General features: G+C 40.2%; 1 protein-coding gene across 1 annotated transcript in view; it reads right to left on the bottom strand.

The window, feature by feature from the left end:
- GLIS1 (GLIS family zinc finger 1) overlaps positions 1–19,111 on the bottom strand; it is a 267,642-nt gene that overhangs the window by 15,001 nt on the left and 233,530 nt on the right. The window contains exon 9 of the mRNA XM_037907384.2: positions 15,825–15,975. Within this exon, the coding sequence (XP_037763312.2) occupies positions 15,825–15,975 (151 nt within the window). The remainder of the gene's footprint in view (positions 1–15,824; positions 15,976–19,111) is intronic.

The raw sequence follows: 19,111 nt of genomic DNA, 5'->3' as shown, positions 1-19,111 counted from the left end.
CCTCTTTTGTTTTCTATAGCTTGTTCACATATTTAATGTGTGGGAGGAATGTAATTATATTTTTAAACAAATGCTTAACTTTTCCCCCCTTTTCTGTAAGTGACTGTAATGGCTGTGATACTGAATGTTAGAGACTGAAATCCTCTGCTTATTAAAAGAGGGGGGGAAGGCATTGTCCAAGTGGTGACTTAACACCAGTTCACCCCTGCATACAGGCCTCTTGGGGGGAGACTGGTTGAGCAGCCAGGCAGAGCTGTCTACTCACTACAGCCCATGGTTGGTTCCACAGGGAAGAGGGTGGGAGGGTAGGAACAGAACATCTGTATATGCCAGTAGTTTTCAACCTTTTTTCATTTGTGGACCCCTACAAAATTTCAAATGGAGGTGCGGCCTCCTTTGGAAATCTTAGACATAGTCTGCCGACCCCCAGGGGTTCCCCGGACCCTAGGCTGAAAACTACTGTTCTATGGTAAGGACAATCTTTCACGGACCCCTTAGACACAGTCTGAGGATCCTCCGGGGTCTGCAGCCCACAGGTTGAAAACCACTCATGTATGCAATCCAGTGGCCCTAGTATAGTAATCTATATAACTGGAGCCTGAGGTGAATCCCATTCAAGTCCTGTGTTGTGGGCTGGGGTTTAATTTCCCCAGCTGGTCTGCAATCACCTCTCTAAACTTGTGTTACATGTGGGTGAAGTGGATTTCACCCTGTCTGAACAGCTTTAGCAGAATACCAAATACTTGGCACAATGCTGCAATCTTTCCCCATTATTGTAAGACAATAAGGGTATCAATTGGTGTTCATTCTGATATGGGCATCTAGCTGAATGAAGATCCCCTGCATCCTTCCAGCTCGTTTTCCTTAGGCCAAGGAATAACTTTTTGTCACTAAGACTAGGTTTACATTTGAATAAGTGACCCATAGGTGAATTTTTCTTCTTAACAAAATATTAATTGCAGTGTCCCAGAATTCAAGATCAAACCTAAAACACAATCCTGTGTATGTATGTGTGATAGAGTATTTTTTTCATGGACCTAGCTTTCAGTTTCAAGCTTCTGGTGTCCTTTTCTAATTCTCTCTAGAGTGTTTGTCTTCTAAACATGTTGCCTTGGCACAGCTGCTATTGGTGTGAAGGTGAAATCATTCCAGATACAGATAAAATAAATTATGCATTAGCTACAGGAAACAGTTTTAAAAGAGATGGCTTCTCTATAGAAGAAGAAACACTAACCTACTTAAAGAAGGACCTCAGTATGGACAGCTGTTTGCATCAGAAACTCCCAGGCAGTAGCTCAGGCATATCGGCTTCGAGATCTAATAGTTTGGACACTTCCTGTTAACACTGTATTATAGCCACAATTTGTTGTGGGTTGGATTTTAATAATAAATATGTATATACCACATTTTTTAGTTTAATTTTTGCTTGTATAGTTCTGCAAATGTGGCATCTTTGGCTTTTTAATATATACGTTTAATGTAGATATTAAATAAAACCCAGATCCCTCCTAATTCACTAAAATTGGGTCCCATGACTATATTGAATATTTATATTCAGAGAAGGTAAAATCTTTTGCCCACCCCACCTCTTCTCATGGGCAAAGATATAAGTGTCCAAGAACCACCATAGATCTGTTACCCTATTGTGGTAGGCTGAGAAGACATGTGAAAGGACTGTGCACCCCATGTTCTCTTCTGTAGCATTAAGAGTGGCTTTGAGGATGGGCAAAGGACAGGTCAGCAAATCCAGGGCTACATAGATCACCTGCCCTCATTCCCACAGACTCAATCCCATGTCGGGCACAGGAGCCCAGAACTGTATAACAGCTTATGGACTGTGGGAGCGGCCACAGAGCAATTAAACAGCCACTCACAACCTCCTCCTGCATTTGGAGGCAGAGGATGCCTTCTTCCCAGTCCCTAATGGATCCATTATGCTTTTTAAAACGCTGCTTACTCTGGCTCACATAGCGGGGCTGTATTTCAGGACAGAGGTGAGTGAAATCAGACACTGCAGATATAATCAACAAATTCACCACATTTTAATATATGGTAAAAATGCACTAATCTGCCCTCCCCCCTTTCTCTACATCTCTGCTCTCATGTCTTACTACTCATGTTCTGTCCAAGTCTTCCACCTAACTACTCCCTTTTTATCCATTTCCCACTCTTGTGTTCGTGCCTTCACCCATACTGATGTCTGAATTTCCATAATCCCTGGTGCGCCAATCCACCACCCTCTCTCCCTTCAAATTCTTCCTTAAAACCCCATCCTCTGAGCCTATAGATTCTATTTGATATTGGTGCTTATACTTACGCATCACTATAGTATCTGAGCACTTAGGGTAACCCACCTAAATCAGAAATTCTGATACACACCATTAAATAAAAAATAAGCCAGAACAACAAACCCTGAAACACATTATGATAACCTCCCTCTGGTCATCCTGTAACTCTTTGGTCTATATTGTCTCTCCACTAAAACCATAAGTTTCATGGAACTGGAACTGTATCTTCAGTGCTTTACTATTTTCTTGTAGTATTTGTTATCTGCCTATGCCATTTAATACCTTATTAGTGATTGAGAGGAAGAAGTGAACAATTAGTTTCATGATCACACTTAAGTTGCTCTGCTCAGTCAAAACCCATAGAGGATTCCGAGACACTGAATGCATTTGAGTATGCTGGGAAATTGGACAACATGATGACAAACTAAATTAAACTTGGATAAGTGTAAGCTGTTTAGCAAAAATATTTTGAATTTCTTACAGATGCTGCTAGCTTCTAAACTTGTATGATCTTTTTGAGGGACCGAGACAAGGTGGTGGTGATAAGAGGTTTTGTAATTATTGTTAATGGCTCATTGAAGTGGCAAATGGAAAAGAAAATTGTATGCTTGGATGCATAAAGTATCCAGGGCACATAAGGATGTTATATCAAAGTATAGTAAAATTGGAAGTATTTTATTCAGGTTTGGTTGCCTCAACATAAAAAGAGAGTGGAGAGTGAAAACATCTGGAGAAGAGCCACAGAGCAGCATAGCAGGGATTTCTTGTAAGAGAGGCTGCAAAAACTAGGATTATGTACCCTTCAAAGGAGAAGAAGACTTACTTGTAGTATTTAAGATTATTAATGGTACAATAAAGAATCTAGTCCCTTCTTTCCACACAGTCCCATAAAATGAGAACAAGCCACTTAGCAAAGTAAATGGCAGGTAAATTTAAAACAAAATGAACTATTTCTTCACACAGCATGTAGTCAGTCTGTGGAATTCATAACTACAAGAGGACATAGAATCAAATACTGCAGGTAGATTTAAAGAGGGGTTAAATAATTTTATGTCCAAAGATTACATTTACTCCTATACATGCTAAATAATGGGTAGTAAACTCTTGTGCTTCAGGATGCAAACTGATCACCTCAAGAGGTCATGGAAGAATTCCACCCACTTTCAGGATATTGCACAATTGACCAGGTAATATGATCGCCCCCCCCCCCCAACACTCCCTCTGAAGCATCAAGTATTGGCTACAGGTGGAGACACAATACTAGATTTGATGGACCAGAGATTTGATCTGATATTGCACATCCAATGTGTTCCTCATCTAAAGATTCATCAACAGGCAATCAACAATTTAGGGATGCAATTATAAGAATCTTACATTTTAACGTAGCACCTTTCATTCCATATTCACAGATTTGAACTAACATGATTGTACACATTGTGGATGAAATCCTTTGGCCCCCTCTGGTGCCATGAAAGGGCCAAAACGCATCAGAAACACAACAGTTCCACTGCATGTGATGAGGGTGGGCAAGGCATGGAAGCCGAGTCTGTGCCTGGAGGGTAGGTCTGCAGGCTGTAGAGCTGAGAAGGATCATAGAGTGGTTTGTGAGCAGGCGACACACGTAACAGTGAACAATGAAAGACTCTATTTCCACAGCAGAGTGCCATGACCCAAACAATAAACCCAGCATTGTCTTCTTTAATTCCATCACAGTCAAAATCCAGAGGATAAACATGCAGCTAGTCAATCATCCACAATGAAGCTCAGGGCAATCAGGAGCAGGAGGTCTTTGAAGAAGACAACCAGGAACAGATTTAATTATAGAGATTCAGCCAGTAGACAAGACCAAAACTGTGGAAATGAACTAACTGAACCACCAGAAACATGAGTTAAGGATGAGAGAACTAAGAGAAGAGAGTCTGAATCAGGGAAATTGAGGAGGCTGAAATTTGGTGAAAGACAACAAGGGCAGAGATGAGAACTGGAGCCCAGGCTAAGGGAGAATAAGACCGTTTCTAGTCTCCTATTTTTAACAACCCAGAGGCAGATAAAATGCCAACAGAACATATTTTTAGAACAGGAACCCCCCCGCCCTCCAAAGTTTAATTCACAGCCTAAAACTGAGGATTGTGATGACAAAGTCACTGCTAGGGTGGGAGCACTTTTCTTGCTATATGCATTTTGTGTAAAATACCTAATTTTCTCCCTTTCAGTGTGGGTGTTCTCTCCAGATATGTCCGTCTTCTCTTATGGAACAGTTAAGCTAAAAAACACATTTCTATCAGTCTGCTGGACTGTGTGTGTGTTTAGTTAGTTGTACAGCAAAGCTGTATCTTGGAGATTTTAAGGGAGAAACAAGCTCAGAACCGCTGGCAGTGTCTCAAAGAAACAATATTTAAGGAACAACAGCAAACTATCCCAGTGAAGGAAAGACAGGAAGACTAGTAAGAGGCAACTATGGTTTCAACCAGAGCTCTTTAATGACCTTGTAATGTAAAGGAATCCTTCAGAAAGTGAAAACGTGGACAATTTGCTAAGGAGGAGTACAACAGAATAGCACAAATGTAGGGACAAAATCAGAAAGCGAAACTCACAAAATGAGTTACACCTACCAAGGGACATGAAAGGCAATAAGAGGTTCTAGAAATACATTAGGAGCAAGAGAAAGACAAAGGAAAGTGTAGGTCCTTTACTTAGCAGGGAGGGAGAGCTAATAACGGATGACAGCAAGAAGGCCAAGGTGTTCATTGCCTATTTTGCTCCAGTATAAATGTGACCAGATACTCAACACAATTAACAAGACGGAAGGAGCACAAGCCAGACCAGGGAAAGAACAGGATAAAGATTACTTAGATAAGTTAGACATATTCATTCATGAAGGTATGATGAAATTCACAACAGGATACTTAAGAACTAGCTGAAGCAATCTCAAAACCATTAGTGATTATCTTTGAGAACTCATGAAGGACAAGTGAGGTCCCAGGAGACTGGAGAAGGGCAAACATAGTACTTATCTTTAAAAAGAGGAACAAAGAGGACACAGGAAATTATAGACCAGTCTGCCTAACTATGATACCCAAGAAAGATACTAGAACGAATAATTAGACAATCAATTTGTAAGTACCTAGAGGATTAAGTAACAGCCACCATAGATATGTCAAGAAGAAATCATGCCAAACCAACCTAATTTCCTTCTTTCACTGGGTTACCGGCCTAGTGGATGGGGGGAAGCTGTAGACATGACATATCTTGATTTTGTAAGACTTTTTTCACAGTCCCACATGACCGTCTCATAAGCAAATTAGGGAAATACAGTGTAGGTTAAATTACTGTAAAGTGCATGCACAACTGGTCGAAAGACTGCGTTCAAAGAGTCATTATCAAGAGTTTGCCATCAAATTGGGAGGATGTAGGGTGACCTGGGGGTCTGTCCTGGGTCCAGTAGTCATCAGTATTTTCCTTAATGCCTTGGATAATGGAGTGGAGAGTATGCTTATAAAATCTGCGGATGATACCAAGATGGGAGGGATTGCAAGCACTTTACAGGAAAGAATTAGAATTCAAGATGACCTTGAGAAATTGGAGAATTAGTCTGAAATCAACAAGATGAAATTCAATAAAGATAAGTGCGAAGTACTACACGTCGGAAGAAAAAAGCAAATGCAGAAATAAAAATGAGGAATAACTGGCGAGGTGGCAGCTGAGCACAGCAATGACTAATCAGCTTTAAAAATCTGGACCTAACTCCTTTAGTTCTGAGTAAAAGTAGCAGACCCATCTCAGGGTGGATCAGCTATGATCATGGGGACTTAGACAATGCATTATATAAGGACCACACACTCAGACAACACATCTAGTGTAGTTCATGAAGAGATATTCTGTATCACCTGTAAATTCAGGTCTGCTTAAAAGGAAAATTAACAAATTAATTCCTTTCCATGAGCTTGAAATTACATAAGGTATCTTGTGTCTTAAGATCCCTTCTAGTTTTAGGCAACACGATAGCTCTCTCGTTTTGTAAAGTTAAATGCATCTATGAATATCTCACAGAAAAAGAAATCCTCATTAAAAATGCTGCAGAACTTTCAATTAAATTTGTTTCCACAGAATATACTTTTGATTGTTGTGATGTACGGTTCAGGTTGAACTATGAGATACCCTTTAGTGACGTGTGTAGGTAAAGCCCTGCAGCAGGACTGGGGTCCTGCAGGTCTCACTGCCTACAGTGGTTCCGACTCACCGCTGCGGTGACTCCTGCTGGCTGTGCGGGGAATTAGCTCTCTTTGACCACCAGGGTGCCTTTTACTAGCAGTGATTCACTTGCCGTTACCTCCACTTCCTCCACCATCTGGACCCGCGTCGCTCCCAGACTGCGGTGTCCTCTTTGGGACACGGCCCTCCAGCTGTGCCCCAGCCCGCTGTCTTCCCACTTTTGGTGGGACAGGTGGTCCTTAGTCCTTGCACTTGCCTCAGTGGCCAACTGCAGTCTCTCGTCTAGCCCCTGGCTTCAGGGGCAAACTGCAGTCTGGATTTAGGCCACTCTCCTCATTGGCAAGTAGGGGTAAAGGTGGGGGGACCCAGGCCCGCCTGCTACTCTGGCTTCCAGCCCAGGAAATCTATAGCTGGCAGCCAGTTATTGCCCCTCCTCCTATTCCCACTGCCTACATTCCCTGGGCCACTTCCCCCGTAGCCTTAGCACCTTCCCTGCTCTTGCTTCAGGGTCTCAGTTGGGCCATGGTCAGCCAAGAGCTCACCTATTGCTCCGCTACCCGGCCCAGCCCTAAAGTATCTCTGGTACTCCTCGGCAGACAGTCCTTCCCCTTTGCCCTCCAGGAAGAGACTGCCCCTTGCTCTGCTGAGCAGCCCTTTATATATGGGCTGCTCCAGCAAGCCTTCTCCTGCTTGGCTCTTCCAATAAACGCTTTCTTGACTAGCTGGGTTCTGCACAGCCTCTCCAAGGCTAGCCTTAACCTTGCCTGTGTGGGGCAGTTGCCCCACCACATTGCCATAGTAGCAGGAGCGGGATAAAAATTCAACAAACAATGCGGGAGCAGGATTAAAAAAATAGCCCTGCACAGGGCTCTGTCTCTAGGTGTCTCATGAGTTAACAGACATCCCTTTGTTAGACACTTCATATACATCAAATATAGCTATGGTATTTGGTATGTTTGCATTATTTATCCTGTCTTTCTGTCTTTGGTCTATCCCCATTTGGGTAGCTGGGGGTGCATATACAACTTTGTATTATTCCCACAATTTACACTAAATCTCTTTGTCTCAATGTTATTACTACATAAGAGTTTATCTAGAACCTATTCAACTGTACAGAACCAAGAATAAATATACAGCCAAATATACAGCCAAATAGATTTTTCAAAACCTTCTGAGAGGACAGGGATATATAGCCCCCTGAATTTAACCATATTGCTGTAGCCTGAATAAGAAATGGCCTTTATATTTTGCTTTAGTCACACTCTGTTCGAAAACTCTTCTTGGACAAATTCTACAGAACAGCAAATAATAAAGCTATATTTTTAGCCATTTTAAGGCAACCTTCTTCATGGTCCATTACTCAGATAATCTTTCTAATCTGTTCCTGAATACTGAAAATACAGCACAATATGCTTAATAGGAAACTACTTGCAGGGAACTGAAAAACAATGAAATTCACTTCAACCTAGGATACTTTTTGAATCATAATAATTGAGGATGAAATCTAACCACAGCATAGAAATACTGAAGGCATGGATGTTTTCAATATGAACAGTGGCTCACTGTTGGGTTTTTTGATAGCAAATCTTGACTGGCAGATTCCTCTGCTAGACAATAGGCCCCAATCCTTTTCCCATTGAGCTCAGTGGGAACCAAATCAGATCCAGAGTGAAATGTCTGTACTTTATCTCAAATAAATTCTTGTGTATATTGTGCAATTAGACTGGACTTCAAAGCTGCTTCTCAAGTCCAGTCTAATACCACACTGCAAAATATTGACTTTGATAATTGTATCTACCACATACTAATCTGAAGGAAAGATTCTGTTTAGTGCTCTGGTTAGAGGCACAATGTTATATTTAGTTTCAAAAGCTGATAGATTTCAGTGAAACCAGGTGCTACCATAAAATTCCTCATTCCAACTGTTTCATTCATAAAACCTTGCCTGCTCAACAATTTTGTTACTTACATTATGAGAATGTGCAATTCAGTTCCAGAATCAGGAGATATATTTTGGGGGGGGGGGGTGAGGGGGGGGTTAACACTGATTTTCATCTCTTCCTATATATTAAAAATGATGTGTAAAGCTCTGCTAATCTGGTCTTTGGATAGCACCCAATCTCTTGCCACGTGTTTCTGTTCTGGGTCTTGCCCTATGGGAATTTCTGTCAGCACATGCTCAGGAAACAGTTATACCATTTAAAAAAAAAAAAAAACAACAACAGACTATCTGAAGTTTGGTGAACCTTGCACTAATCACTGCCAGGTGTCTTTGGCTAGTTCTCTGAAATGCATGGAATCCTTTTCCACCTCTATAATAAATCCTTCATTGTAGCTCACCTTGCTGGGCATCATTGCATTTTATTATCCTTTCCTACAAATGATGAGCAAACAAATTACTGGGTTGTAACATGTTGCACATTTTACATAGACTGAGGCTCTGCTCTGGGATTGCAAGTTATTCCAGTGTGTTTCCATTTTCTTGTTGTTGGGACACTGGTTGTATTGAGAGTGGGACACTGGAAGTCAGAGGCCCTGGTTTGTCATGAACATGCAGTGTGACCTTGCAAGTAAATTAACCTCCATGACATATCTTTAAAAAGAGGCTAAGGAATACCAACCATTGCGGGCTCTTGAAAACCCTACTAGGCACCTGAATATCTTTAAAAATCTGGCCCTTAGTTGCTCAGCATAGAGGGCCGGATTGGGTAACCTCTCAAGGTCCCTTCCAGCCCTGCAATGACATGATTGTATGATTTTTAACTTCAGGACAAGCTGTCATGCATTCTCTTTGTATGCCTTACTACTAAACCACTGAATTTCCTAAAAAGCTACAAGAATATCAGGTTTACAGAGACTAACTATTCTGTTCCTCTGACTATCACAGAAAACATTAACTAGTGGTTACAGCACATGACTGGAAGTCAAAAAACTTGGGTTCTAATCACCGCTCAGTCAAAGGCTTCCTGAGTAACTCATGTAATCTCTCTTTTCTCCCTGTAGCATTATTATTAATTTGAGACTGTATCACTTACACCACATCTCTGCGGCCGGTATCTTTATTTGTTAGTGCTTGCTTTTAGACGCTCAGACGGAAGACACTATCAAAGTGACATCATAAATGTCAATCCACCTATTTTAGAAAAATGTAATATTAAATAAATGTTCACCTACATCTCGGTACAGTCAGGAAAACGTCAGTGCTCTATCAGCAATCAGATGCTACATTTTTCTTAGCCAAATATTGCAGAAGTGAGGCCACTTTAATGCTAATTTTGCTAAAACCAGGATAAGCCTATCTGGATATGATTATAAATGAACTCTGTTCACATTTTCTACAATGAGATAAATGACTTGGGATTCGAATCCAGATGCTTTTAATTACTGTTTTTCTTTGTTACATAAACCTCAGCCCCGCACCTGTACATTGTTCTTTCTTTGGACAGATGTACTGATGCCCCTTTTGCGTGCTCAGATCCATAACACTGAGATAAATTATGATGGGTTCTTGGCTACCTCCACTGAAAATGTTTTCTGCTTTCAGAGATATCTGTTTCTTGTTATTGGGTTTTAGTGCTTTTAAAGGAGAATAAAACACTGACTTGTGTATTCTATTATAAATGAGGAGTAGTCCCAGTGGAATCCACAAACAATGAAGGATACATTTTTCTGATCCCAGGAACTATTATAAAAAAGGTGTTGGTATTTAGTTCCATCCTCTAAATAGTAGAGGCTTGTTTGTTTCCCACAACTATTCTAATAATGGGCTAAATCTTACTTGCCTTACTCATGTGATCTCACTGCCTTCGACAGGGGTTGGCCCTTTAACATGCAAGAAAGAAAGAACTATTAAAATAAAAATGATCTGCAATAGTTTTTTAAAGAATTATCCTTTTCTGTTTTGTTTTTGGAACCAATTTGCTAAATTCTATCATACACTACAATCACACTCCAGAAAACCAACCACTTGTGAAGTGAAACCCTTAAAGCCGCTGCATGTGTCTGATCCCACCTCACAGGATACAACCCTTCTAAACTCCTTCATTCACAAAACCATCCCTGTTCTCCTCTCACGTCCTTGCCACAGAGCCAGGATAATACAAAAAATTCCACACAGGAGAGTCCTATCTAGCCATCCCACTCCCTCTCCTGTAAGGCTTTCACCCCTACAGACATTAACTTTACTTTCCAGCTATCCACTAACACAATTCTTCTTCCCCAGTCCTCAAGCTACCACCACAACCTCAAAGTGGGGGAAAGAAACGGGGACATTTTACAAGGCTCACATCTCAGGAGGGTAGTCTGAGCTGGTGGAGGGTAGACTGAGTGTTTCCACTGCTGGTTTTGTGGGGAGGAAACCCTTTAGTCCTCATTCTTGTTTGCACTATGCCCACTTCATGCCACTCCGGCAATGTAAAGAGACCCTGAGGTAGGAGGATCCTTTACACTGCGAGAGTGGTGTAAAGTGGTCATAGCAATGTATTTTCTCCGGCACATTTTTACCTTAAAAATATCAGGAATATCAAGTCTGGTCTTCCCTGGTTAAACAGCTGTTAGCAAGCACAAATAAATTAGCATTTTAAATGATCTAACTAAAAATATCCCCTATCATTTGCTCAGTTTTAAGACTTCTGTGATGTCATAATCTCATTAATTCTTCAGTAGCCACAGATTTTACATGGCAGATATGACCTAAATTGCTACAGAAGTGTGAACAATTAGTGTCTCAATCCTTCCTAAGGGATAAATCATCCTTATTGGTAGAATTGTCATTATTTGTCAGTAGCCCTTGACTTCCTCCAGGAATGTAAATGCTATTTGCTATATGCAATGCATGTGACGGAGGTCACATAGCCATATGCAAAATGACTGAGTTCAAAGACTTTAATGGAATCTTGCTCCAACTCCATATACTGAAGGGAAATTCAGTTTTGCCTATCCATGGGCAAAAAATGTAATGGACCTGAGCAAGAGTGCCTAAACCTCATGACCTTCTGTTAGCAAGGCTTACAATTACATGATAATTGGTGCTGTTAGACTGTTAATGTATGCTGAATTATAAGATTATCTACTTTTCTTTTTAAAACCATGTCATAATGCTGTGGAGATTACACTATACTGTGTGGTGTTTATTATCTCCAGGGTGAACAAGATCTTGCAATAGTTGTACCAATTTATACCAATGGCTCATCAAGTCTGAATGACTACTACTCTACAATAGTTTAGTGATCTGAAAATAAAAGTAGAGAGAACTGTATTTCATAAACCACCCTATTCTCTATTATTTCATAAACAGGACCCTTCTTTATATATTTCTGTGCATATTCTACAAAAGAAGGGGATATCTCTCTCTCTATATATATATATATATAGATATAGCAAAATAGATATCTTGTTTATATTAGAAAAGTGCACCAGTTTAATTAAATCAATACACACACTGATCTAGTTAAACTGGTATAAACTCCTGATGGAACCCACTCAGACTAGTTTAGCTAAATTAATATAAGCAAAGGTTAAAGCTGGTAACTTATCAGTGCAAGCTAAATTAGTAGGCTAAAACAGTTCAAGTGGGTCTACACTGGGGTGTCCACAAATTTAACTAGATGGATTTTTTAAACTGGTTAGTTATATTCATGCAAATTTTGTAGTATAGACCAGGCCAGGCATAACATCAATATAGGGAAGCCAAAGGTTAATACTAGGAGTTGTTTTTCTATCTTCAGGATGCTACAAATTAAAATGTACTATCTTTGCAACTGCTGAAGTTAAACAGTTTTGACACTAATTATAGCATTTGCCATAAATAATATTAAAGTAACTCTTCACTACCTGAAATTAAAAAACAAACAAAAACAACCTGGATCATTACAAGCCCTTACATTCTATGTGCCAAAATACTCCTAAATCAGACACTTCTCCTTCAATTAATATTAGTATAAATTAATGTAAAATTACTTGATCCAGCCAGCTGTGCACTTCGTACCAGAATTTTAAAAAATTCCACACATATCATATAAAGCCAGTGTAAATATATTTGGTAATGAAGTCAGATTCTGTTAGAACATTTTCACGTGAATTAGATAATTTTGTCAAACTATTTAAATGTCTTTGCAAACCATTTGGGAAAACTGAGTGCTACACTTGGTATTGACTTTGGCAAAGGATGGTATAACCTAGTGTTTTGTTTTGGTTTTTTTAAAAGCCTTTAAATCAAATTCTGAATCTTCTGTCAACCTTGAGTAGACTATTTGTACTCTGCCCCGTGTAGCTTTTGGCATCTCACATATTTGATGACTCAATAATTACAGTTTTTGATAGTAATCATTCTGGTCCACTCCAAAGACTCTGGAATCCAATCTTGTCGTCACATTGATTCACAGTATAGAAATTCTTTAAATGTACCTAAACATGGATGCAGAGATAGGTGATGAATGAGGCAAAATGCTATATGTATGTCAAAACTGTAAAGCAGTTCATATAGAGTTTTAAATGTTTATTTCTCTCCATGCAGTGTACGTTTTTATCTGAATAAAGATACAGAACTATTAACTGACAAAGACAGACCTAATAATTCCGCAGCTCCAAGCATTAGATTATAAATTGGTTTAGTTGATTAAATTGATGAATACTTTCATTTAGTATGGTTTTGTGTAAAGTATGAGATTTTGATTAGTTCAGACTATATTTTCTATCTTAAGTAAATGCTATTAAAATATTGTCTTTATTTCAGTATGTAATGAAAGTGAAAACAATTAAAATATAGCAAATGTATTTTATGGACTAGCTAATACAATGCCCAAAATAACAGGTTACTTTGAATATAGTAAATGCTATTTTAAATGCTGAAACATCCCCAGTCACTGTGTAACGAACAAAATGCCTTGTTTTGAAATAGACATTCAAAGAATATGTTCCATTCTTAGTTTCCTGATGGCTGGTTCATAGTTAGAACCCTGTTATTGTCTCAACCTTATATTACGTCATAGGAAATTAACTATAGTGTTTCTGTAACCACTTTGCATTTCTTAAGTACATAAGCATTGGGAGATAATAAATCAGCACACTATTCTCACACAAGAACAAACGCTTATTCAGCAAAAATGGAAAACCATTCCAATGTGAAACTCAAATTGTGACCAAAGCAAATGAATAGTTATCCGCTCCTGGCACTCACTAAGCAATCAAAACTTGTGGAGAAGGTTCCAATTAAAAACTGGACTCTCAGCTTTTTTTTTTTTTTTTTTTTAACTCAAAGGGAACTGATTTTCTTAGAATGAAGACAACTCACAAGCATCAATAAGAGTGAATCTATGCAGTCCAGAGCGCTCAGCTATAGAGTCTGAAATGCTGCTATATTATGCTCTCACGTTAGCCATGTCTTTGGTTTTATTATTGTTATGGAGGTGAGCAAATATGTTTCAAATGTTAAAATGTCTTAAAAACAAACTCAGAACTCACCTGTGCAGCTGGCATGTGAAATACTTCCTTAGTTTGGTTATATTGTTTTCTGTTGGGATTTTTGGTGCTAATTTCACATAAGGTGCACTTCCAGAACCACCACCCACACTCAGTCACTGGACGGCGCCCTGAGGATTTACACAGGGGTGAGTGGGAGGAAGAGATCCTTCTCCTCTTCTAGGTTGATATGTTCCCCTCCCACAGGAGGAAAAAAATGGCCCTTGGATCTGCTTCATCGTGGATTTTTCTCACCCCATTCCTACTGTCCACTCACTTCCACCTGTGGGTACGGCGAACCCTCGTGAAACTGCTCCACAACTAGTAGGGGATCTGTGACCCCTGAATGGAGACCCCTACCTCGAGGCCTATGCTGTAGAATCATGCTGGGTCTGCTGCTGGGCAAGAGAGAGGTGAGAATTTGCTTCCCAGTGCATAGTTTAGAACCGGATCCATCCATCTTTTTAAACCAGCATGGAAACTGTTACGGTGAAAATAAATGAGTGGAGCAAAATAAAAGTTTGACTCCAGTTTTTTGGGGGGATAGAGAGGATGGTCTTGTGGTTAAAACACAGGACAGGGAGGCAGGAGAGCTGGGCTCTCCCACAGGCATCCTACATGACACTGGGTATGTCTTTTAGGGACAGATGGGGTCTGGTCCTCTGTAGGTGCAAAAGGGTGGGGGGGCATGTGTGTGCTCAAGGACCCTTCCCACCCCCATGTGTCCCTGCAGTGGGGCCAGCTGTAATGTGGCTGCGGCGTACAGGCTCTATGTGAGGCGAGTACTGCCACTCTCTGCCTAAAAGGGGAGGACAAATGTACTTTCTCCATCCTTTGCACTGGCCAGAAGAGTGGGCTGGATGCAGGGGAGGAGAAGTCTAGGTTTACTGCAGTGTGCACTGCCCAAATGATCCAGGAGGAATTCCTCCTTGGGAGCCTGCTCCCTTGCCACATGCCACTACTGTAGGACTACACCTTAAGGGTACAATTAAATTTGTAATCTCTCTGGGTTTCAGTTTCCCCAGCTACATATTGGGGTTGAGGAGGGACGGTGATTACACTGGAATGGGACTGAAGAAATCTACATTAAATGCCGGGCACAGCTAAAGATCTTGGGCAAGCCTGTGTGTCTGAGTTCCCCATCAGTGAAATGGGGACAGTGCTCTTGTCCATGATGGGGGCGCATTGGAATTAAAATTCATTACTATGTGAGCTGTTCAGATATGATCAATAAGAGCACCAGCTAGGAATCTAGCCAGAGAGGCAGATCCCCTACTTCAGAGGGGAGTTGTGAGGCTTAGAGTAATTCCTTCCTGTTTGTAAAGTGCTTTGAGAGCCTTGTATAGAAGGGGTAAGATACTGTAAGAAGACATTATCTATTAATACAACATACAATGAATGGCTTCATGTAGATTTCACTGAGTGGGTCCCACTCTCAGCACTTCAACACAGCAGTTATGTACCAGAGAGAGACAGTCTGCAATCCTTAAACAAATAGTTCTCACTCAGGCAGCCACTGCCTCATGATTCTACAGGCTGTACTCTGGCTGCTGAGATAGGAGTGGGTATCCCAGTGAAGTCAATAGGAGCCCTGTGCACATAGCCAAAGCTAATAACATGCCACCAAGGAAGAATATTTAAAAATAAAATGATTATAAAATCTCAATGCAACGACACAGTATGAAGAACAATCTAAAATTGTTTTCAAAACAAGGAAATGAAGTTGTTCAATCTAGACCCTTTCTGAGTATTCATACCGTACTCAGTAACCTTCTCAATGCATTGAACAGAGTTTAACATAAACCCAACGACACGGGATTAAGTACATCTTTGTAGAGTGATGGCATGCTTGCTTAAAGTACATACCCTTCCCTGGTACTCTCCAAAGGTAACAGATGATGGTGTGGACTGGCAAGGGTTGATTCCAGTGGATGGTGTCTTGAGGGTACGTCATGAATAGGTGGCAGGAGACCTGGTGATGGTCCATTATGGTTAGCGCTGGAACCAGTGTACATGCCTGTGAGGCAAACAAATGTAATTTTGCAAACTAAAATGAGCATCCTGAAGAAGGAAGGTTTGTTTCATATCCTATTAGATTAGATGCCTACCACTGAAAAATAACCTCTTTTTATTAAAAAAAAAAAAAAAAGAAAGAAAAGGAGTACTTGTGGCACCTTAGAGACTAACCAATTTATTTGAGCATAAGCTTTCGTGATGCAACTCACTTCAGCTCACTTCATCGGGTGCAACTGTAGCTGTAGCAGACGAAAGCTTATGCTCAAATAAATTGGTTAGTCTCTAAGGTGCCACAAGTCCTCCTTTTCTTTTTGCAAATACAGACTAACACAGCTGCTACTCTGAAACCTAAAAAAAAAAACGTTTATCAACTTCTAAAGCACCTCTCAGTATGGAAGTGACCTTTATCTTAATTGAGAACAACAAAAAGCCCTTGATTAATTAATTAATTAATACAGCACCTTCATTATTCTTCTAAATTGGAATCTAATCAGTGGTATTTCCTATGACCACTCATTTTAGACTGAGTGTGTCTAATTTTCCTTTAGCTAGCACCATTGTATATTCAAAGTAACTCCACTGATGCCCATGGTGTAAACCTGATGAGAGATCACTCTGTCCTAAGTCTCATGCGGAGGCTGGTAGCCAAATCACTGATCTACAGTTTGCTTGGTTTTTTTTTTTTTTTGGGAGGCCGGGGGGAGAGGACAAGGCAGGGGAGCTTTTGGATGAAGAAATCACCCAGAGATTTCCTGGCAGAGATTCCCGTGCATCCTGCCATTATCAGAGGTGGGACCAGGGTTTGACTCTCCTTGGTAAAGGCTCAGGGCCTGCCACTAAATCTGGCAGAGCCCTTGGGATCTGTGTGAGGCAAAGGCCATCTGTGCAGAGACCATGTACACATACTTCAACTCTGGCACCCCAGCAGTGCCCTCCTGGCTCTCTGCCAATGAAGTCAGGCTACCACCGATGCCCTCAGACTGTGGCTTCCTTAGGGTCTCTCATGGGAAGGTGCCTGTGGGAAAGTTCAGACTTCTGGGATCTGTTTAACTTTTTCATATTTTCATGTAAGTGACATGGAGCGGGAGGCAAGGTCAGCAGGGGGAAGATGCATATTTCCCTGGCCTGCCCTGACTCCATCCCTTTCCCCATAGACTCTGGACTGTGGAAAGCTGGCTCCACAGGGCTGGGGCTAGTTCTGGTGCTGCAGAGACACACAAGCCTCTTCGCTGTCTACAGAGGGGAAAATCTGCATGTGGTGGATCCCATCAGGTGGAGTGAGCTGGCCCAAGGACATTTCTCAATCCGGGTGCCTGAGCCTTCAGCCTCTTACTCACGTGACTAGTACTCCTCTAGCAAACAGTTCAATTGATGGAAATGGGACTACTCTCCTGGCAGGACTGGCGAGCAGGTGCTGATTAAAATATGTAATTCCTTGATAATGCTACATCACTCCACATAGTGAGAGTCCCAGAACCCAAAGCTTTTTCTCTGCTCCAACAGAAAACGTCGGAGTTTTAGTATTTCATTTAGAAATCACTTTAATTTGGAAATAAATCAACTAACTTTCTAGTAAACCAGGGGTAGACATACTGAAGCAATTTTAAAATAACACATCTTGAAGTAAATGGAATCTCAATGAATTAAACTAAAAAATGGAATGAGGATAGTGTTTAGGAAAATCATACCCTCAAAAATGAGGAAATTACACATCAGGGCTGTCAGCCTGTGTTACACGATGAGGCATACCAATAATAAAAATTGTATGACGACTTGCAAGTTGCCACGGAGACAAAGTGATGTTTTCTTTAAAGTTATGATGAGTTTACGTGGCACATCAGGTGGGCCCACATGGTCTACGGAATGGATTGTGGCAATATTTAAGGAAGCTTGCTGCCTGCCTTTTACAAAGATAGGCCCAGATCCTCTGAACACGTACACACGAGTCCTTGACCAAAGTTCATTGAAGTCAATGGCAGCTCTTCCTTAGATTTTGGATCAGGCCTATGAGTAGCACCACTGAGCTGAAGGGGACTACACACATGCGTGTTTGTAAGAAGAGGACTCGTTTGCAAAGCCATTTGACTAATAGCATGTATGTTATTATGTGACAGAGACCTTAGGAATACATGACAGCATATTTCCACTCGTGGAGAAAATAGCTTTATTTCAACTCTCATTTATTCTTTGCTTAAACAGAATGCATCAGCATCTTCCACAACAGATAACTCTACCTCTGTTTCTATTGCTGTGTCAGTTTGCAGGTTCAATAGTGCACTCTGTTGGTTAAAATTTTTTTATCTAGTTATGTCATCAACATACAGATGATCTGCCTATATTTAATCACAGACAATTTTATTACAACATATATTTATGAGCTTCTCCTTGCTGGTGACTAGTTTCACACTATAATAGTATATAGACTTTGTATGACTCTGATCAATTGGTTCATTTTATTGAAGATTGAAAGTAAAATTTTTCGCAAACTCAAGTCCCAATCCTGTAAAGACTCACAAACATGGTAATGGAATGACTCACATGTTTACAGTTCAGCAAGTGTAGGTTTGGGGCCATCTGTGATGCTGCTTCTAATGATTTGGAAAGTGATTTGATGAATGAGTTGAAATTTTAAATATGAAGGGAAATAAATAATTTACTGGGTTTGTTTCTGTTTAATTACAGTGACCTTATCCATATGTATTTTTTAGTTTTAAACTGATATTGAATTACCTGTGGCTGTTTTAACTACAGAGTTGTATATATTTCTTCTTTTACATACAATTTTGAGAACCACATTCATGTATGCATCTCTGGGGTTGCTAGAAAGATTAACTTTCTAATATGAATAAACTGATGTAAATTTCTCTTTTTGAAAGATCAATATAATAATTATAATACTGTACAAACTTTCTGTTTGAAAAAAACAAAATCTGTTTGAAGTGTTATACAGGACCTTGAATGCTTTAAAAATACCTTGGCCAAAATTAGACTTGAAAGAATTACATTTAAAAAAAATAGCAGCAGAGATATCGAGACTTGAAAAGTAGCTATTACATATACATGATAATTACATTCATAGCCATTTAACTTTTTTCTTTTGCTACCATGACTCCATAATACACAAGATTCTGATGCTG

This window comes from Chelonia mydas, chromosome 8 (genome assembly GCF_015237465.2).
Source record: "Chelonia mydas isolate rCheMyd1 chromosome 8, rCheMyd1.pri.v2, whole genome shotgun sequence".
Lineage (NCBI taxonomy): Eukaryota > Metazoa > Chordata > Testudines > Cheloniidae > Chelonia > Chelonia mydas.
The sequence above is the reverse complement of the archived record's forward strand: the minus strand, read 5'-3'. Positions and strand labels throughout refer to the sequence as shown.